General features: G+C 52.2%; 8 protein-coding genes across 8 annotated transcripts; 3 read left to right on the top strand and 5 right to left on the bottom strand.

Annotated features, from left to right (window-relative positions):
• Window positions 1-108: 108 nt before the first annotated feature.
• Window positions 109-2479, bottom strand: HETIRDRAFT_33922 (uncharacterized protein). Its single transcript, XM_009548609.1, has 9 exons — window positions 2293-2479; window positions 2220-2232; window positions 1877-2162; window positions 1765-1820; window positions 1636-1706; window positions 991-1579; window positions 757-919; window positions 401-696; window positions 109-336 (listed from the first exon to the last, which is right to left on the bottom strand). Exons 1-9 carry the CDS (start codon window positions 2370-2372, stop codon window positions 145-147), a joined length of 1746 nt encoding a protein of 581 aa, XP_009546904.1. The 5' UTR covers window positions 2373-2479; the 3' UTR covers window positions 109-144.
• Window positions 2480-2651: 172 nt separating this feature from the next.
• Window positions 2652-3227, bottom strand: HETIRDRAFT_102155 (uncharacterized protein; the record flags this gene model as incomplete). The annotated part of the gene is made up of 1 exon (XM_009549491.1): window positions 2652-3227. One exon carries the CDS (start codon window positions 3225-3227, stop codon window positions 2652-2654), a length of 576 nt encoding a protein of 191 aa, XP_009547786.1.
• A 634-nt stretch (window positions 3228-3861) lies between these two features.
• On the top strand, window positions 3862-4242 carry HETIRDRAFT_321359 (uncharacterized protein; the record flags this gene model as incomplete). The annotated part of the gene is made up of 2 exons (XM_009549490.1): window positions 3862-4022; window positions 4074-4242. The coding sequence occupies 2 exons, from the start codon at window positions 3862-3864 to the stop codon at window positions 4240-4242; spliced, it is 330 nt and encodes a 109-aa protein (XP_009547785.1).
• Window positions 4243-4389: 147 nt separating this feature from the next.
• HETIRDRAFT_116148 (uncharacterized protein) lies at window positions 4390-6245 on the top strand (the record flags this gene model as incomplete). Its single annotated transcript, XM_009549489.1, has 7 exons — window positions 4390-4475; window positions 4539-4621; window positions 4877-4917; window positions 4962-5091; window positions 5293-5400; window positions 5448-5960; window positions 6058-6245. 7 exons carry the CDS (start codon window positions 4390-4392, stop codon window positions 6243-6245), a joined length of 1149 nt encoding a protein of 382 aa, XP_009547784.1.
• Window positions 6246-8402: 2157 nt separating this feature from the next.
• On the bottom strand, window positions 8403-10808 carry HETIRDRAFT_146489 (aspartic peptidase). The gene is made up of 9 exons (XM_009549488.1): window positions 10550-10808; window positions 10453-10496; window positions 10161-10393; window positions 9797-10108; window positions 9534-9707; window positions 9283-9470; window positions 9147-9228; window positions 8875-8946; window positions 8403-8809 (listed from the first exon to the last, which is right to left on the bottom strand). Exons 1-9 carry the CDS (start codon window positions 10796-10798, stop codon window positions 8703-8705), a joined length of 1461 nt encoding a protein of 486 aa, XP_009547783.1. The 5' UTR covers window positions 10799-10808; the 3' UTR covers window positions 8403-8702.
• A 461-nt stretch (window positions 10809-11269) lies between these two features.
• Window positions 11270-12174, bottom strand: HETIRDRAFT_123373 (uncharacterized protein; the record flags this gene model as incomplete). The annotated part of the gene is made up of 4 exons (XM_009549487.1): window positions 11270-11544; window positions 11639-11797; window positions 12006-12037; window positions 12092-12174. 4 exons carry the CDS (start codon window positions 12172-12174, stop codon window positions 11270-11272), a joined length of 549 nt encoding a protein of 182 aa, XP_009547782.1.
• A 322-nt stretch (window positions 12175-12496) lies between these two features.
• On the bottom strand, window positions 12497-16788 carry HETIRDRAFT_62148 (putative potassium uptake). Its single transcript, XM_009548689.1, has 14 exons — window positions 16385-16788; window positions 16224-16334; window positions 16040-16171; window positions 15885-15985; window positions 15663-15836; window positions 15404-15610; window positions 15146-15344; window positions 14475-15092; window positions 13832-14403; window positions 13617-13754; window positions 13204-13566; window positions 12844-13149; window positions 12717-12790; window positions 12497-12656 (listed from the first exon to the last, which is right to left on the bottom strand). Exons 1-14 carry the CDS (start codon window positions 16617-16619, stop codon window positions 12611-12613), a joined length of 3276 nt encoding a protein of 1091 aa, XP_009546984.1. The 5' UTR covers window positions 16620-16788; the 3' UTR covers window positions 12497-12610.
• Window positions 16789-17270: 482 nt separating this feature from the next.
• HETIRDRAFT_319747 (uncharacterized protein) lies at window positions 17271-19524 on the top strand (the record flags this gene model as incomplete). Its single annotated transcript, XM_009549486.1, has 10 exons — window positions 17271-17319; window positions 17419-17603; window positions 17655-17701; window positions 17758-17902; window positions 17965-18240; window positions 18385-18588; window positions 18641-18758; window positions 18809-18905; window positions 18974-19155; window positions 19214-19524. The coding sequence occupies 10 exons, from the start codon at window positions 17271-17273 to the stop codon at window positions 19522-19524; spliced, it is 1614 nt and encodes a 537-aa protein (XP_009547781.1).
• Window positions 19525-19622: the final 98 nt, after the last annotated feature.

The following is a 19622-nucleotide window of genomic DNA, read 5'->3' as shown; positions in this document are numbered from 1 at the left end:
TTCGTGATCCCATATCTGATCCGTGTCATCCGACGACGGAGTCAGATCGTACCAAACTCTCTTTGGATCTTCGACGCCTGGAAGCCTGCATTTTCAAAAAAAAAAAATGGGGATAAAAAAAGAGCGGAAAAAGGATTCCTTGCGTCAAGATTCTGTCTTAATGATACAGATGCGACGGAGGAAATCACCTAGCAACGGGAACCTCAAACTGAGTTTCGACATTGCGCTAACGAAAGTCCCAACATGCGCATGCAGCTCTGCAGTGCTCACTGCTGACCACGCTTCTATTCTAGCGATTTCGCGAACCAAAACATTAGCCGCCGACCCCCAGCATGACTGATGAGCAAACGTAAGTTCGGTAGTTCAAGACAAGAAAATAATAGATATAGGTAGCACTTACGCCGATGATCGGGTCGAGGTAGTCGTAGTCCGCGTCACCGATGTGTCGGATAATCAGCAGACAAGCACGTGCTGCTTGAAGACACTTCTCGTGGCGGAGGTGGTTGTTCTCGCTGAATCGGTAATGCAAACGAACAAGCGCCGCCTGTGCGAGGGTGTGGACGACAATCAACGAGTGCTTACTCTCGGCAAGGGTACCGTTGAGCTGATGGAGGGGCAGGAGACTGGCAGTGAAGCGCTGGATGGTGTTCTCAAGTGCCTGACTCTCGTCGTCGACGGACTCGGTCAACGCAAGATCTGGATGGTCATCATCAGCGACCAATTCACCGGAGATCAGTCAGCAGGAATGAAACACACGTGAACTCCAAGTGCAGGACAGCTTGACAGCCTCTTCGAATAGTGCGGACGCCTTCGCACGGAGTGCAAAATCAGAAAAGCCACCGTCAAAAGTAGGGACTTGACTATGATGCATCAAGAACGCCTGCACCGTCGCGAAGTCGAGAAGATTGCTGAAATTGCCCTAAGTGAAATAACAACAGTCAGACGAGACGAGACGAAGCGGCGTCAATGGCGCGCGCGGTGCATACGTACCGCTTCATAATCCTGCATATCCTGTGGCCAGGGCAACGTGATGGATGTCAGCATGTCCCTGCCATCTTGAATCGTCGACGGTCGTTGGAGGACGACAGACCAACAACGGTCCAAGACGAACACCTGCCAAAATGCTAGGATTCGCTCGCCCCGCTCAATGGCATCACCCGGCGGCGGCAATTTGAAGCTAGAATCGAGACAGACTCCCGTATCGGGCTCCTCAGATACTTGCCGGTGGAGACCCCACTGCATCGCGAGGGATGCGGCGATGCTTGCGTGATAACTCCCTTCGAGGAGCCGGCCATTTGTAAGCAGGTAGAGGGAAAGCAAACAGCAGCCTTGGATGATGTCGATGACTTTGTTCGAGTTCTGGAGTGCTTCGTTGAGGAAGTCAAGAGATCGTGCGAGGTACAGGGGTTCGTGTTGACCAAGTGATTGTGGTCGTGAAAGGTAGCATGCCCAAAGGTAGATGGCGTTCATTAGGACGGGATGGCGCTGCTCCTCGGGGGGTAGGAGGAGAGAAGTTCTGAGGCGTTCAGTGTGCAGCTCCAAGCCGACTTGATGTCTGTGAGGTAAGAAAATATCCAGGCTGTGGAAGGGAGATGAGGCCACGTCGTGGACAGCCTCCAACGTAGAGACACGTACAAGGTTTGCGCTAACTCGATTGGTACCGGCTCTGCGAGACCTCCTCGGCCGAAGGGAATGGGTGAACCCGACTGTCGGTGGCCCACCTTCAGCTTCGGAACGGCGGCGGTGAGAAAGTAAAGGACGTACGGTGACTTGATCCCATGGAATGGATGGGGTCGGAAGTGGTGGTGTGGGGGATGCCTCTGCGCGGGGGGGCTGCTGTGAGCAAGAGGTAGGGGTGAGTCAGCGACCGACGCACCGAATGGATATGGCGAGTGTGATGTCGAGAACGGAAGGCTCGATGGAGAGCCGGCACTCGAGGACGAAGATTCTTCGGAGAAGAGCAATGCGTGAGGGTCGAACAGAGTGATCGAGGAATCATTCCGGTCGGGATCCTCGAGCTCGCGGATCCGCGCCTCCAGTTTAGCGATGTTTTCGCGAAGGACCTGCGTCCTGGTCTTGCCCTTGCCATCGTCATACTCGCAGAGATCGCCCTTTTTGGCACGCTGGCACTGTTGACATGCTGGTTTGGTGCCGTCACACCGCTGTGGGAGAAAAATATGAGCGACGAGGGGAGACTGAAGGGGAGAGAAGACCGTGACCATCTTCCGCTTTCTATATGGAGGGTGTGTGAGGATCAGGTGAAGATGGAGCTGGGGGAGTATGACCACATACCTGCACCGGAGGCACGCCTTTCCCCTCTGCAGCGTCGGGCCTGTGCTGCGACTCGGTCCCGGAGTGGATTTTTCGGCCATTAGAAAACGGGGTAGTTAAAAATAAACGTATAGGGAAGAGGTAAAGAGAGAGACGAGGGGCTTGCGAATGAATGAAGAGAAAGGCCCCCCAGTCGAAGGAAAATGCAAGAAAGCCGGATGCGGGACCGGGGCGAGGAGGTGAGGAAGTCAGAGAGACATGAGGGACGATAAATAGCAGACGAGGACAAGGGAGGAACTGACATTGGACCGTGAAGAGGCGGACTATGTAAGCAGGCTCTGTGGTAATAGATCTATCTGATGCGACCCATCCGTGCGCGTCTAGTGTGCATCAGGGCAAAAATCACGGCCCATCCCCAGCTGAAGCCAGATCGCGTTGGCGGTCCAGCCCTGACACACCTGCATTACCACCGCCCAGCCAGCCCCTCGGTGCGCGTTCCGACTTGTTCCACCCCCCCCACCGCCGTCGCGTCGCACTCGGACACTGTATGTGTAGCGTCGACCCGTAGCCGGGGGCTGTGGGCCCTCGCTCCGTCTCGTCGCGTCGACAGACGTTCGGGACCACCCCCGCCCGCGATGCATGGGGACGACGTCGACCAACGCGTCTGCGAACCGCTGCAGTCCCACGCTGGCCAACTCACGCCGCGTCTGTGGCGGGCTCCTGCTTGGCACGCTGCCCCGGCTTGACTCCCGCGAGCTCGCGTGCGTCTGCCGCCGCTCCGGCCCGCCGCGGTCTCCCAAGAACGGTTCTGCCTCTCGAAATTGGTCCTCCGTCGCCATGTGATCACCGACCGCCATCCTCCCCCCCGCACCTTCGGATCGACCCTCGGGAACCTGCCAGCCCATCCCAAATCCAGATGGGACACTCCTCGAGAGTGCGTCCCCACCTACGCGCATCTTAGTGCTCGACAGCGCCGATTATCGGGTCTTCCCAGTGCTTCCTCGAGCAGCGCACCCATCTCGCGTCGATCTCGAGCAGCCTTGTATTCCGAATGGTGGACATCTCCTTGCGGCATTATTCTCGGCTGCGAACATATGTACCCTTCCCGAGTCGTTATAGCAATATTCCACTGACTCGGAGAGGTGTACTTGGATTCGGGGCTTTCGACGCTCGGTTTATTCTCTTGGGTCCTCGCTGGTCCTCGCGTTTATTGCGGGTGCCTTTTTCGTGGGTACACCGCGCATTGTTGATCCTACGATGACGACGAGTGTACGTGAAAAGAAGAACTTCGCCGTACAACCACCTTTGACCTGCCTGATCCCTTTCAAGCGACGAGTCCTTTTACTCGTGCGGCAATCTATGACCGCACTTCCCTCGTGGTAGCAAACTCAAAACCTCCACTGCTATATTCCTGGGCCAGAAGCAATTTATGGCTGTTACTTCTCTTATGGACCCACACAGGGCCCGCACGGTTCCGCGTTCGACGAGCAGCAAGCGCATCGGCTCAGATCCTCGACAGCTTCGTTTCGGGGGAATACTTGGCTTCACCTACCAATTCTTGGGAGTTTGTCTACTCCCTTCTACTCCGCGATGAAGCATGCGACTCCAGTCACCATCGTATCTCGTAACCTCTCCTTCGGTTCACCGTGCCATGCTTCATCTCCCGCAGTCACAACCAACCCGCTGCCGCCGCGCGGCCATCGAGAACAACACACTCGATCCAGGGTCCTCGCACACTTGCCCATGGCCAGGTGAGTGGATCTGATCCTCGTTTCGCGTCGTTTCTATTGCAGTCAGGTTAGGTCTTGGAAGCTCGGAGTTTCCCGCCGGCCGTTCGGATCAGTGTCGCCTGTGCTGGAACCCACAGCAAAGATTTGCCCCAACGGATCGCTGCTGAGGTGCACTGCAGTTGGACAAAAACGTCACCTCGATGGAGGTGGCCCCGCTGCTGTCCATGCACTGCATGCCTAGACATACTTGTTGCAGTCGATGATGGTCTTGCTAGGATGCCTTTAGGCTGCGTCCGTCGGATGGCTACTTCTATATCCCAAGTGCGAGCGTGCGCATCAGCCTGTGATGTCATTCGCTCTATCTTAGCAGCTCGAACTTAGTCTCAGCATGGACAGAGCGGTGCCATACGGCGCTATCGATGGACAGCTCGATGCCGCTCCCGTAATGTCAAGGCATAAAGCAGTAAGGGACTCGTACGTGCGTATTGCATTTAACTCCGGGCCGTACATTGGCTCATCTTCTTGTTCCGTGGGTAGCACGCTTGTGCCATCATGCACGATAACAACCGACTGCGATCTGGCCTGCACGGATGCAAAATTGCCTTCCAAACGAGCAGAAGGTGCGCCGCGTTCCCTACACCCCGCTCTCGTATTTTACGTGAGGTGGAAGACGCAACATGTCCGCATGAACGATCCATCTGATCTCTCCGGTCCTCGACCAGCGCGCCTGGCTGCCGCATATCCAGCAATCATGCTGTGACCCTCCGGAGGATAAGGGGTACTCTATTTTCCGCGGGAGATGCCCCCTCAATGAAGTAAGAAGGGAACCTACCGATTCGATCCGGTCTGGTCTGGTCTTCTTTTTGTCTTCACAGAATCAGAGCCGCTCCGGCAGTTTTGGACAAAATGGGACATTGTATATATAGAAGAAGGACCTGCTCCAAGCCTCGCGTTGTGTAGTTCTGCAAATCGTGTAAGGATAATAATCGCTTGGCTGACGAACTCGAGGTCCGAGCGCTGCTTATGCAGCTTGTTGCCACGATATGCGTGGCATGTACAGTAGGCGACTCGCTACTCATACTCAGCACAGGTGCGTCGACGTTCTCTCTCTTATTTCTGCTCTAGTCGAAGCATACCCTACAGGAACGCTTGGCTGAAATTCGCAGTCCGTCGTGAACCTGGTCTTTGAAGTCACCCCCGCACCAACGATCCGCTCATGTCCCCCAACGGCTAGCAGGCTGCTACTCTCGGGTTCTGGAGAATCTGACATACCTCCTCTTTGACAAATCAGACCTTGCTACCGATGGAACAATGACACCTACTAGCGGTCAGGAAGATCGTGCCACGCGTGTCAAACAAGGATATTTCAACATTGAGGAGGAGATAGTCGCTCGCTACGGTATGCGAATGACACTAAATGACTTCATCGCGCTGCCCTCTTGATAGGTTCCCAACGCGTTTCTGCTGGCCATTTCAACACCAAGAGGAAGATCCTGCGGGCCCTAGCACTACCGACACTACCCCATGACGGTGTCCCCGCCGCTCAGCCGATTACTTTCTTAACGGGTCAACAAATTTTCCAACAGGTTGTTGCTTCTGCGAACTGTGAACATCCCTTCACCGCGGTGGCTAGGTGTTTGAATGGCCCCAAACTCAAAACGTCCCCCTCCCAAAAGACGGGTAAAGTTTCTCATGCCCTCTCGTCCACCGCAATCACAACTCTCCGGACACTAAAATATAGGCAGCCTGCTTCTTCATCATACCTCGCGGCCTCGCATCGCCGCTCGTCCGTTGTCTGGCCCACATGTTCTCTTCGCGCGGGCATGCCCGTTCATTGCATCAACCATGAAACATATGTACTTTGGGACCCATATTCTTTGCCGTTCATAGACACCCTCGATGCGATCACCCTCTTCATATCCTCACCCTGGCGTCTTGAATGTGGATCGGGATCCTCCGGTGAGTGTCAGGTCGACTTGCCAGTGCTTGATGCGCCGAGTAGAGATCGGACAACCCCACATTGTTTTTTCATCCAGAGTGACAGGCAATGACACAGCGTTTAGGAAGATCACCGCCCAGTGGATGACGTTCTCACGTGCTCTATTCTTAGCACACGTTGATGCTGATACGGCGTTGTTTTCGAAAATCCCTGAGCCTCTCGCAGCCGACAGGCTTTCTGCGAGCCCGAATGTTTCTCGAGACTCTCCTCAACTTCCATTCCTGCCCGCACCACCCGTTCCTTGATCGTACCTTCGACGTACCGGGCGGCAAGCCGCGCTTCTGTAGTGCTTCGGGACAATGTTTTCTTTGACGGATGCTCATCAGGGACGTCATATAGCAATTCGATGTGTTGCTCAGTATAGGATTGCGATGCTTGCCTCAAGAACTAGCGCCTCACCGGGTGTTCAGTCTGCGAGGGTGGTAACGCCGTGCATGTTCAGCCCTGCAAGTTGACGCCTATGTTAGACTGCAATTATACCAAGTATGTGACATGCAGGCTCACTGCAGGTCTACTGAATGGTGCCCGGTAGGTCCGTGGAGATTGACATGCATGTGGATCCGGATTGCTCCCTGACGAGAATCATTCCCACGGACTGATAACCTAGTACAGCAGGATGAAATCCCTGAAGTCAGCCACGCGGTACTGGTAAACAGTGGCGACCATCATTGTTCAATAGAAGTACACGCCTGTGACTCGACTCGCTGTTCTTTCAGCTCACGGTCGCTCACGCTTCCGATTTGGGCAGAGAAAGCACCGAGCGCGAGAGCGTTTCGTACGTGAGACCTAACGGATCTTGGACGAAGCAAAAAGGCCACGCACGCGTTCTGCAGACGCGTCTATCGAGTCAGTCGCCAGGCTGGCGACTTTCGGCACTGGCGCTTACGCGATTTCCTCTGACTTCGCCAGACTTGCTGCCCGATTCCCGAGCGCGTGTATCGCAGTCATCGCCTTCAGGCCCCGTGCTAACACCCCTTCTCGAGCCGCCGAGATCTAGCAGCAGACCTTTGAAGCCACTCGCTCCTTCTCCAAAATAGCATCGTCATTGTCCTGCCCTACCGTTTACCACACTCAGATCCTTCCTTGGAGGTAATTTTGTTGGGTATTACAAACCACCGAGTCGGGTCCCCATCTGCATAACACGGTTCTTCCCAGGACGTAGTCATGTTTGAATCTGGGCATATTATCGACATCAGGTATTACCCTAACACACCCATTTGCGTTCGTGCTCAACTGATAGATGTTTCGGGTTTCGTCCCATGGTTTTGGCAGAGCTTGAAACCAGTACTCAAAGTTCAAACTTGGCCACGATTTCTTGTTGGCCTTCTGGCGCTCCACCTCGGCTCGAGATGCATATTATTGATCCGAAAAATTGAGAATGTCATACTGTATCCGCTGTGGCCGAGACAAATTTGAGACGTAAGGAATGTCCACCATGGAGCCTTGCAGTCTTCATGAGTAATCTTCCTGCAGGACGACCGCCCAAATGGTCAATAATACCGAGATGTGCGGGTCGGAACACATGCAGACGTGTAGATCTCTGCTTGAAAAGCAGACTGTAGATTCGGGGACACCCACGGCCTCTAATGCGCGATCATAGGACTCCCAAAAATAGGGGGAGCAGGCCTCAGTCAGCATTTTACCAAATCCCCAAAAAAGTCTGGACAAAAAGGGCGAAATTTTGCGCTAAAAGCTCAGATCTGCCTCTGTTTTTGGGCCAAATGGGCAAGATTTGGCCGGACGGCAGCATCAGGCATCCCGGCACCCGATGCCCAAAATCGGTCGGATTGCTCAAAAAAACAATTTTCTGCCTGAACAGCTTGGATCTGGCCTCTAAACCATGGAAGCGTTCGGACTCAGCCTGAGGTTTGACGCAACAATGGCTCCCAATGTCCGGACTGCGACTCAGGCCTCCTTCCGTGGTCAGGCCTGGCTGAAGTTTTTCGACCTTTTTTTCCCAATTTTTGTCCGGATAGGGGGGGTGGCCTACCCCTCTATTTTCGGGGGTTCTGCAATCATGCGTCGTGGCGATCTCAACTCTAATAAAGCAGACGATTTCAAAAGCCGATAAGTCGCACCTTGCCCACCTCGACCCGGAGCGGAAGCATCGCGCCAATCTCTACCCCATAATTACATCCCCCACAACCGCGCAGTTCTGCCAGAAGATCGGAACAATGAACCTGTGAGCTTTGTTTCCGCTGCGCAGCCGCGGCTGGGCGGCTGAAGCAGAATCTAAGCACTAAAACGCTCGTGTTGGGAGGTCTGAACTGGATAAAAGTTATAAAACCTGATTTGATGAGGTCGACTGATATGCAGACCGGGCATCAAGTCAACGGGGATTACAAGACTCGTTGGATGTGTTGCACAAAAGACGGAAGCCATTGGAGGAATTCGAGAAAAATCAAGCACAAGACAAAGAGTGTGATGCAATAATTACAATACGAAGACAAGGGAATCTGCAGGTATGCTGACAATGTTCAAGAACATATGCAGACCATAGTACGTCCGTCAGTCCTTCGGTACATGTGTAAAGTGATCGTCAGCAAGTAAATCCACGCAGAAATAATACAACAAACGCTGCATGTATGTCAATTAACAATTGAAACAGATGCTGCATTTGTGGGATAAGCAATCCGTTCATGCAACATCGAGAAAAGGTAAATCCCGTAATCTAACCCTTTGCCACCGAGTCACTGCTGCCCCTATGAAGAGCCTAGGAGGAAACGGCCTGTGAAGAGACTGACGAGTAGCGAGAGACCGATGGCCATGATAGCGGTTCCGGAGCCAGCATGTGCAGCTGATGCCGCAGCTATGGACATATGAGCGTGAGTGGATTAGACATGTGTGTGACGAGCAAAGAGGAATGAAACGCACAACTGCTGACCGAAGGCAAGGGGTTTGATGTACCAGTGATTGTAGCTGAGCCAGTGGCAGAACCGGGAGTGCCTGTAATGGATGAGGTTACCGCCGTTCCTGTGAATGATCGCGACGCAGTGACTGTGGAGGATGTAGGAGAAGCTGCTCCGAGAGAGGAGAAGGTTGTGTTAAAGGCTGTTCAAGAGACAAAAAGTCCCGAGCCATGGAAAGGAAAGGCCATCTAACGGCGACGAACAATGACGAGACAACAAAGGTGTGAAAGCACGCACCTGATGAGCCTCCGGCGGCATTTGAGAGCTCTGCGAATCCAACTGAGGGTGGGTTCGCGCGGAAAACGGAGTAGACGTTTTTCTATATTGAGATTAGTCTCACTTCTTTACTTTGTCGAGTGCGTAGCAAGCATACCAGGAAGGTGTCACCAACGATCCAGTTGGGGGTTCCGCTCCCAGTGGTGATGTCGGTTCCTTGTGAGATGTCGAAGATGCCACCAGCGCACAGGCCGCTACCAACCGTGCCAAGGTTCATATCGTTGATGCTGATTGGCCACGACTTTCCTCCGAAAGACATAGAAATTTCTACATTAGTAGTGCAAGCTGATTTCACGATAGAAGATATATCAGAGCTCCTGATGATTGAGACGTAGAATCAAAACTGACGGAATCCGAAGAACCCTGCCATTTGACCGGTGAGCGCCCTAGAACCAGGGACCGCGGCCCAGATACTTGCGACAGCCGCGCTGGGTCCACCGATGAGGGTTGTCCCCGTGTCGATGGCAGCAAGAGCCGAGTTACCAGTAGGGATGGTCACAGATTTGCCGTTCACAGTGACAGCTGCACAAGTATGATGAATTCAGCATTAAGTCGATGCCCTTGTCACTGCCTGAATGATATCAAAAAGCCAAAGCCAAAATAGGACATACCTGTAACAGTTTGCAACCAGAATGAAGCTTGAGTTCCACTGGGGAAGTTCTGGAAATCGATATCGCCTGTGAAGAGAGTTGAGTTGGTGCCACCAAGAGTGAGAACGCCTCCAGGCTCCTCGTCAGTCGCACTGGCGTCGTTGAGGAATCGGGTGATCCAGAACGACATCTCTGGGCTCTGGAATTGATTGTTGTTAAGCAGAGCTTGCCAAAATGGAGTGGCCTGGGTGTTGGAGATCGACTCGAACGCGAGGCCCATAATGCCAGCCAGGGAGCCATCGATAAGACCACTAGTAATCTGATCCACAACCACTACGAGCACAAATTAATCCTTGCAAGAAAGAGTAGTAGACGATTAACACACCAAAAGTCTGTTGTTGGATTGTGTACGGACCCATTGAGACAGTATCTGCTGCCAAAGTTCCTGCCACTGCACCGGAGCCGTAATGAAGCTCTAAGTTCGTGGTTGACGACTGCAACGAGGTTGACTTCGACGGGTCGAATTCAGGCGTGCCTGAAGGGCATGATTGACAATTGTTTGCTGCTACCCAAAGGTCTGACGAGCCAGTGTCGAGGACGACATCGAAGCTTTGTGATCTGCATCATAGAAACGAAATTCAACGAGACTGTGTGCATTGAAGAATAGTCCTACGCACGGTGTACCAATGTTGACTACGCCGAAGTAGCTGGTGTCAGAACCCTTGGCGCGACGTCAGTCCAGATTTGGGGCTTAAACGACAAAAATGGGTTTACCTGGTTGGTGATTGGGATCGCCGCACTACTTTGTCGGCGTTGAACAGTCGTACTCGGACTCGAGTAGCCATATCTATTACGAATGAAGTCTGCTGCGCGGGATAAACGGTCGATGTTGTCTTCGGCAGATCGTTTCGCAGGATTATGTGAGCGTCTAGTAATAGGGATGTGGATGGCACCACTCGTCGAAGGCGCAGCCGACGAAGAGCTAGCGAGAAACAAGAGAGCGAGGAGTATGTGTGGCAGCATGATGGTCGTGGAGAAAGGAGGAGGCAGTGAACGAAATGCCCGAGGACGGCACAAGTCGTCAGGCTGTGGCTTATTAGCGCCTGCAAGCCTTATTGTAAATCAAAGACAAGAATAGCCAAGCCAATCTTGACCTCTTTCTGATTTGCCCTTGCTGCCCACCTCAATCACACATCTATCTCCTCCTCCATGAAACAATCTCCTTGTCATCCAACTTCGGGTGCTCAAAACGCATCATACGCATATCTTCAGAAACCAGCAGCAAAAGCTGGTCTTTCACCTTCGTCGCAGAGACGCTCGTTTTGGTCTTACATTCAGGTCCTACTTATGCCTGTCAATTTTGCGATGGGAAAATTTCCGCACGCTGACTTCCATGTGGGAACGTGTGCTCTTGTCTTTCCCGGAGACATCACAAGACATGAAGCGATGTTCCGTCGGGAACGCATATCTCGGCGATCAATATATTTGCCTGCTTCAATCTCCCCAGTCCAAACCCAAGACTTGCTTTTGACCACCACGCACAGCAGCCTCAACGGCCTCAGCTAACGCTCTCAGGGCCTTCCGATCCTCATCCGCATATCTCTCATCTGATGCCGTCCCTGATCTGCTGAGCGCATCGGCATCCGACACGCCAAGAGCTCGCTGCAATGCGTGCTCTCTCTGATGTCCGTGCAAGGAATTAATAGACCGCAGGAGCTCCTTCAATCGCGGGTACATGGCCATCGTTTTGCGGATGTCAGGCGAAGTCGCTGTGGGGTAGCAATCAATAGAATGCGGGGAAATAAGAGCCCCTTGGTGCCTGCTGCGCCGGGAAATCGAGATAAGCCGGAGAAAATACTGTACCTATTGCTTCATACTGGTGAAGCTGCAGTGGTTTTGGATCGTCTCGCTTCAGTGGGTCCGGATAGGCTGATTCATCTGGGACATACGGCCAATTCAGAGACGCTAACGGGCGGAGTTGGGGACCATCCTGCAGGAATGGTTCCTCTAGAGACGTCGCTGCTGTTCTATTATCAGACGCGTTAAAAATAGGCTCTCTATAACGATGCGCGTACCATTCGTATCCATAGGTTTTGCAGGCGCATCGTTCAGCGCAGTCGGTATGCTATTTTGGGTGTGTGACGACAAAAGGGACCCTGCTGCTCCGCTGCAGGACGACTCTGCAGCGAATTCAGCACCCTTACCGCCCCTTAGCCGTTTATGCACGCACCTTTATGTTTCTTGTAGCATGGCACTGAACAACTGACAGTAGAAGTATCAGTCTAATCTGTGTTGCAAAAAGGGGATCGCTCGTACTACAAAATCAAGCACTTTGCGCAGCTGTACTTCGATTCGATATTGTCGCAGATCTGGCACTTTGCACGAGAGCGAGGAGGCATGGGGGTTGAACTGTACAATCACCACTGTTGCTTTTTTTTCGCTACCTCGGGAAGTGGGGAAATTGGAACTTCTACTCATCGTCAGCCTGTAAAAATGTAGCTTGGCCCCTGTCTGACGTACTTTGTTAGAGGAGACCCTACCTGGTATTCATCAAGGCACGTGAAGGCTGGTACTCATGTTTTTTTTCGATGACTCGCAGCAGGTGCCGTTGCCGGCGGAGGCGGTCCGAATCTGGCGAAAAATGCCGGTGAGCGAGGGCACGCAAAAACCTGGAGTACATTGTAAAGGATGCATCATTCTCTCATGCTATCTCGTCGGCATCCGAGGTACAGCTAATCATATGATGAAACAGTCCGGCAAAGCACATGGATAGAGAAACACTAATGATACAGATCTAAAAGGGCAGAATATGTAGGCGGGAGTGTAGAAATCTGGTCACGACATGTCTTCGTCCGAGTCTGATATCATCTCTTTACTCTTGCTGTAAAAATGAAATTATCACGTTGATATGGGAGTTGATGCATGTCATGTAGACACTTACTATTGTTTTTTACGAGGTGCTGCGTTGATCTTCTCCTCCTCGTCATCGTCTCGAATGACGCGTTTCTTCGGTCGCTAGGGATGTCGTGTTGAGCATAGTCTTGTCTGATATCGACGGGATGACCTACCTTCTTCGTTGGCTTGTCAGCCTCATCTCCTGTGAAGAGCGCGTCCTCGTCTGCGTCTGAACCTTCTGTCGCTCCATTGTTCTTCCTGCCCTTTCTCACCCGCTTCCGCTTGGGCTCTACGCCCTCGTCTCCACTTGTCGCTTCTGACTTGACTTTTTTGTTCGCCTTCTTTGCCGCCTTACGCTCACGTTCATCGTCACTCTCCATCTTCACCTCTCGTGTCCACTCTTGCGCCTGTGAGATAGCAATGCGGCGCTGACGAGCTAGCTCCTCAGCTGCCTTTCGCTCCTCCTCCTCCTTTTGGCGCTACAAACAACGTGGTTATGATGACCATTCTTTGGTAGCTAGAGCAAAACGAACCTTTTCCGCCTCAAGCCTTTCCTTCTCCTCCAGTCGTCGTTGGAGAGCTGCCTCTAGCTTTGCATGCTGTTCGGACTCGTACTGCCGTTGTGTCGCCAGATGTTCCTCCGCTCTCCGTAACATGCTGTCCCCATACTTACGACGTTGATCGGCAATCTCCCGGTTGTACGGCAACACAGTTGAACTATCTGCAGCCAGTGACGCAAACAGCTTCTGCGCATGACCTGCGTGCTCGATGGCTCTTTGCATGTCCTTGAGCGTCCGCTTGGCGCTAGGAAGGGCAAAGAGCATCTCCGCAGCCTTCTGCTCGATCATCGCGATGTTGTACAGAATGGCTTTGTCACTCGGTTGTATGTGTAGTGCCTGAATCGAGTCAGCTTGGAGGAAGGTTGTGAGGCACATAAATACGATACCTTCTGAGCATATGACAGAGCGGTGTTCATGGCGGCAAATGCCTGATCCTTATTAGCTTTCGCATACCACGATCGGCACAAGTAGAGAAGAACGGAGGGATCGTGTCCGTCGTAGTACCGCCTTGATGCTGTCTCATACTGGAAAAAGAAGTCGCATGCAAGTCTTCAGTCAGCCAACCCAAATAAAACCGACAGGCTGGTGAGGCTGTACTTACGCATTCAATTGCGCGGTCGTACTCATCCCGACCGTAATAACAATGTCCCATGTTGACGTAGACGCTCCCATCATTAGTCGACTCCCGCACCTTCGCGAAGACGTCGAGTGCCTCGCGGGCGTTCAGGAGTCGTCTCTGTGGGTCATCTGGAACACCTGGTAAGGTACCATTCAAGGTGCCTAGCGCGTCCTCGGCAGTGACGATCGCCAGTCCTTGTGCCGCGACGGCGCAAAGTGGATCGAGCTGGAGAGCCTTTTCGTAGAACTCGGCGCTCCGCTGGAAGCCACGCTTGCGTTCCTCGATAGCCTTTGAATCTCGGTTCTCCCGAGCTTGATGGTACTGAATCCATCCGGCGGCGCAAAGTGAATAGACATCGTGCTTGTCATGATCCTTCAGGGTCGCGAACACGAAATCTCTCGCCGGCTTCGGAAGGTTTGCCTGGATGAGGAAATATGTGTAGAAGGCGCGGATATTAAGGTTGTTAGTCTGGGAAGCGAGGGCGTGCTTGAGTAATTCATGGGCTTCTCCGAACCGGTTGAGATCAGAAAGCATTTGGGCCTGACGGATCTTGGCTAGTAATGACAACATTGGTCAGTAGGGAATGGTACAACGGTTGAAAGAGAGAAGACGAAAATTGATTCACCATCTACATATTCTGGGTGACGAGACAAAAGTTTCTCATACGCCTCGGTCGCCAAAATATCCTTACCAAGATCTTCATAGGCGCGCGCAAGATTATATAGAACAGACGTCGACATCGCCTCTGCAGCATCCGAGCTCAAACTGCCAGCATAAGTGAGCGCACTTTCGTACATGACACGAGCCTGTTCGAATTGACCCTCGAAATGTGCCAGTGCGCCCAAGTTGTTCAATATTCGTGGGTCAGCCTGTCCATTGAGCTCACCGATCCGCAGGGCTTCGCGGAACGATTTTGAAGTGCGATCCAACGATTCACTCTGCCATAGACGTGCAATCTCCACGTGCATTTCCACATCGTCCACGATAATCCGAGAGGGCGATGTAAGACTGCTCGCCTGACCGTTGAGTCGGGCAGCGGTGTCCTCGTGCTGTTCAATCGACTTGCATGCGCGATCGAAAAGTTCGCGTGCTCGCAACTTTTCTTGAGTGACATCAGCGCTGGAGACACCTGGCCTTGGATGAGCACGCAGTGAAGCAAGCATGACTGTGGCGGCAAGCGATCGTTGTGGATTTGGTGGCTGGAGCAAGGTGTCGAGGGTGTGGATTGCAGCAGCAGTCTCATCTGTTTCCGGAGGAATGAATAAAGAGGCAAATAAGGATCTGGGTAATACGGACCGTTGCGCATTTGCATTTGAGCCAAGCCCACAGCAGCGATCACATTTTTTGGCTGACCATTTGTTGCAGCTGTGTAATGCCTAGTCGCATCAGCTATGGAGCCTTCTGCATGGCAGACACGGCCAGCGCGAATATAACCATCTGTGAGTACCGTCACAGTGTCGGCAAATTGGATCGTGCGCTCTGCAAGCTTGAGAGCCTGATGAAAGCAATTATTGTATGCTACTGGGAAACCAGAGAATCCAAGTAGCAACCCACTCTTTTATGTTGACCTTTTCGTAGGAATATATCACAAAGTGCATTCGCCGCGGCGGCATTTCTTTGATTCGCGTTGAACGCCCGCTCAATCAATTTGGAACCATTTCTGATCTCCAGTGTTCGTTCTTCATCAGCCAAAGCAGGGTTCTTGCTCGAGTTAAGGGCTTCCAATCCAAGTAGTAATTGACCGGATCCTTCAGATGGATTCTAGCAAGTATAAAATCAACATTCAAGACAGCATGAAGGTCTTGCGACTTACGACTTCAACACTTCTTTGCCATGCCGCCTTCGCCATTTCCTTGTGATTCATAGCCCAGAAACAGAGTCCAATTCCGATACGGGGGTCTGGCAAGCAATGAGGGTTCAACGCTAGGACTTGTTGAAACAGCTTGAGTGCTTGGGAGAATTGGCGTCGTGCGTAGAGAATCCTGGCCTGGCATGGTTCAACTCCACGTCCCTATGAGAAGTACAAATCGCGTACCTTCCCCATGAGCGCAATCAAATTCGTGGGGTATGCCTCCAAAATACCTTCGAATGTCCTCAATGACTCCTCCATGGAGCGGTTAGCGAGTTGATGAATAGCTGCAAGGGACTAGTGAAATCAAATTTGACATGCACAAGCTGTTCTTAACGAACCACGTGTAAGCATCAAGAGTAAAGATGGCTGGCTGGATTCCTCCGCAATAGCCTTCTCGCAGCTATTGAGGTGCAATGTTGCCTCTGTCATATATTCCGCCTGCGACCTCTCGTGCGTCATGTCATCTTGGCCTGACATAAGGTTGAGGGGAAGATCATGACTGACAGATGACCAAGGACCTACGAGCGTTGGGAAGCTTAAGTTTTGGGGCTTTTCGTGCCCGTGCCAGCTGAATGTTTGCCAGTAGTGAATGCACGGGTGGGAGGGAGGCTATCGAGCCGCTGGATTGAAAGCCTGGTGCCACGATCAGTCAGTTTCCGATGAACAGCAAGGTGAGTACGCACTTTCAACGGCAGCTACAGCAATTTTCTCTGCTGCATCTAGGTGCTCTCGTCGCAAGTATTCTCCCGCCAACCGTGTCCAGTAGCCAACCTTGGGCTGTCCATCTTTGAGCACTTCGATGACATCGTCCGCCGACGAGTCTAGTGCATCAAGTTCAATGTTGATAACTTCTTGTCCACCGAGCTCTATGTCGATGGAACGGCCGGGCGCAGAATTCCAGGGAAGTTGGGAGGCCATGGTGGAAGTAAGGATGTCGGAGGGTGGCGGAGGTCTGCGGAGGTCCTAGAGCGTCAATCGGCTCACGCGTCACGGTTCAAAGCAGAAATGGTTCCAGAACGCTCAGCAGCTGTAAAAAAATCGACGTGTAACAAAGGGTATTTCTCTACTATTCCTATGTCAACAGGAGAGAAGAAACAGTGCAGAAGAGTCGAGCAGTGTTGAACTCGGACCGTCCCTTTCGGTCGCCTATTCATGGAAATTACGAAGACACAAACAAGACCAAACACTTTCCTCGTCATCGCTGCCGACGTCGAGCGCGTCGGGCGATATTCCTCTCGACTTCGCGACAATCGCTCATCTCTTCTACGACGCATTATACGGCGGTGATCACTCTGGGCTAGACCTTGCGCCACCTACCTTTTGAAACCGCTGTCGCCGACATCGTCCTGCCGCCATCCTCGAAGCACTGAACCCTCCGCGTATCCGTGAACAAATTTCAAGTCACACGTCCTTGGCCAACTAGATAACCTGTGCTCCCTCCACTCTAAAAGGGACCAACATCTACACCGACAGCGATATCGGTGAATCTGGACGACTGGAAGCCGGTAGCAACTGATCTTCGGGCTTAAGCTCTGGCGATTTGGCTCTCCTGGTTTCCAGTTTTCCGAGATGACAGTAACCCATAGGAAGCGGCAGCATCAACCAGATGAGATCGCGGGTGCGTTAGACAAGTCTACCACACGTTCTCCTCCTCCTCCTATTCCCTGCAATTTCTCACGCCTCGTTACTTACGTAAATCAATTATCTGCCCCTTCAGCTGTGAACGAACCTGGTTTCCAGATAGAGTGCGATGGATGCTATACCGATCTCACCCATTCCATACGAATCAAGTGCGCAGACCCCATATGCGAGCCTGGCGACGGAGTGGACATCTGCCCAACATGCTTTTGTGGTGGCAAAGAGTTTAAGAAGCATAAGCGAGGGCATGCGTATCGAGTAGTTGTGAGTCGTCTTGATTCCCCTTGGTCGTGATGATGTTTCAATATTATCAAGGAATTGCATTCATATCCAATATTTTCGGAGGATTGGGGCGCGGATGAGTGAGTGATATTGCCGTTTGAAGTCCGCCCCAAGCTTGACAAATGGCGTATCAAAGAGAGCTATTGCTCATCGAGGGTATCTCGCTAAAAGGGCTTGGAAACTGGAAGGCCATCGCCGAGCACGTTGGCACGCGAACTCAAGAGGAGGTGGAAGAGCATTACAACGTGGTTTATATAAATTCTCGTGACTGGCCATTACCTGTAAGCCTCCGCCTTCTGTTTTCTGTCTTTGCCTTCTATCTCAAACCGAACTGATATCCTAGAGAATGGATATTGAATTCAATGTCGATCCTTCCGAATTTCAAGAGCGTAAACGCCGACGAATATCTTCCATGGCCACTGCCCCACCACCACATAGAGTCGCTCCCACCTCGGCGCCTAGTATTCACGAAATTGCCACATTCCTCCCAGGTCGCCTTGAGTTCGAACACGAAACCGACAACGATGCTGAGGATCTTGTCAAGGACCTCGAGTTTGGTATCTGTCTAGAATGGGGAGGTGATTCAATCATGGAAGACGAACATGATCCAGACGTCAAGGTTCGTGCCAGATGGGAAGAAGAGAAGAAGGAGCGGGGACGAGAACGGGAAGGGTCTTTCGTGCCGACGAAGTCCACATTCAACGTGGCATTGAATGGCATCAAAACCAACGGTCACCACGGGTCGAATGGCACGATCAAGAAGGAGCCACCAACAAGATCAGAAGACCAGAGTACGGATGGGGCAGCCGAAGATGAGGCGGAGGAGAACATGCCGCCCGTTCCCCTTGAGACAGAGGAATCACTTGCCTTCAAGCTGACGCTGCTCGAAATGTACTCCCAGAGGGTTGAGAAGCGGCACGAGGCGAAGGCCATCATGTTCGATAGAGGATTGTTGGAGTACAAGAAGGTGAGCGTGTTATACATCGTCATGTGGCATGGTACAGAACATTATTTCCTAGACCCAGGCCGCAGATAAAAAGAGGCCAAAAGAGGAAAAGGACATTGTCCATCGATTACGACCGTTCGCGAAGCTTCAGACAGCAGAAGATTATGAAGTCTTCTGCGCTGATATTCTATGTGCGCGTGTCTTCTTAATCTTTGAATATCATACTGATCTTATCAACCAGACGAAGCTATGCTTCGAAAACGAATAACTGAGCTGCAACAATATCGACGTCTGGGCCTTATGACGGCTACAGACATCAAAAAGTGGGAAGATGACACGTACAAACGGGTGCGTATATCTCTTCAGTCACTGTATATCCTCTTAACCATGTCCCGGATATCTAGAGCCAGGCCAAGGCGAACATGTCTCGAGACTTTTTCTCATCGGAGCGGCTGCAGCACCGACGACAATCTCAAGGCCCCGATTCCCGTCACGCCAGTGTTGCCGACTCCGATGGCAGAAAGGCCTACGAGGGTGAAGGGGCGTTGAGAGCTGGAAACGGTACCGGTCCACCCGGTCGCAAAGCTCGTAAGCGTACTTTCTCGAAACATTCCGTGATGTTTTTCTTGACACCCTTGTCGCATAGCTGCACCACTCAATCTCGCAAATAGTCCCTCTCTGCATCTCCTCACACCGGCTGAGCAAACACTTTGCTCGCAACTTCGCATCCTCCCGAAGCCATACCTTGTCATCAAGGAGACGCTCGTCCGGGAATATGCTCGTCGTGGTGGCAAACTCCGACGGCGCGAAGCACGTGATCTTGTCAAGATCGACGTCAACAAGACAAGCAGAGTTTGGGACTTTCTTGTTCAAGCTGGCTATCTCAGGATCAGTGACATCAACGCGACCGCTGCTGTATCACAAGACACGAACAACGCCGCAGGGTTCGTAAAATAAAATCTCGAATTCCTGATTGTTTATACTGACTAATATCGCAGCCCCTCTACAGCGTCATCCACGTCTGCGCCCCTTCCGCCACAGAATGTAGCGACGAA

Source organism: Heterobasidion irregulare, assembly GCF_000320585.1.
Source record: "Heterobasidion irregulare TC 32-1 unplaced genomic scaffold scaffold_06, whole genome shotgun sequence".
Taxonomy (NCBI): domain Eukaryota; kingdom Fungi; phylum Basidiomycota; class Agaricomycetes; order Russulales; family Bondarzewiaceae; genus Heterobasidion; species Heterobasidion irregulare.
This window is presented reverse-complemented; position numbering and strand designations above follow the sequence as displayed.

What these genes read in the sequence shown, in the direction of transcription:
- HETIRDRAFT_62148 (XM_009548689.1), bottom strand. Translation starts at nt 16,619, where the DNA reads ATGGCCTCCCAACTTCCCTGGAATTCTGCGCCCGGCCGTTCCATCGAC. An exon ending in GGCAAAGAAGTGTTGAAGTC is followed by an intron (nt 15,611 to 15,662) that starts GTAAGTCGCAAG and finishes TATACTTGCTAG; the next exon opens with AATCCATCTGAAGGATCCGG. An exon ending in AAAGGCTTGAGGCGGAAAAG is followed by an intron (nt 13,150 to 13,203) that starts GTTCGTTTTGCT and finishes CGTTGTTTGTAG; the next exon opens with CGCCAAAAGGAGGAGGAGGA.
- HETIRDRAFT_33922 (XM_009548609.1), bottom strand. Translation starts at nt 2,372, where the DNA reads ATGGCCGAAAAATCCACTCCGGGACCGAGTCGCAGCACAGGCCCGACG. An exon ending in TTCCATGGGATCAAGTCACC is followed by an intron (nt 1,707 to 1,764) that starts GTACGTCCTTTA and finishes GGCCACCGACAG; the next exon opens with TCGGGTTCACCCATTCCCTT. An exon ending in ATCGAGTTAGCGCAAACCTT is followed by an intron (nt 1,580 to 1,635) that starts GTACGTGTCTCT and finishes TCCCTTCCACAG; the next exon opens with CCTGGATATTTTCTTACCTC.
- HETIRDRAFT_146489 (XM_009549488.1), bottom strand. Translation starts at nt 10,798, where the DNA reads ATGCTGCCACACATACTCCTCGCTCTCTTGTTTCTCGCTAGCTCTTCG. An exon ending in GTAGTCAACATTGGTACACC is followed by an intron (nt 10,394 to 10,452) that starts GTGCGTAGGACT and finishes TCTATGATGCAG; the next exon opens with ATCACAAAGCTTCGATGTCG. An exon ending in TCGTTGGTGACACCTTCCTG is followed by an intron (nt 9,229 to 9,282) that starts GTATGCTTGCTA and finishes ATCTCAATATAG; the next exon opens with AAAAACGTCTACTCCGTTTT.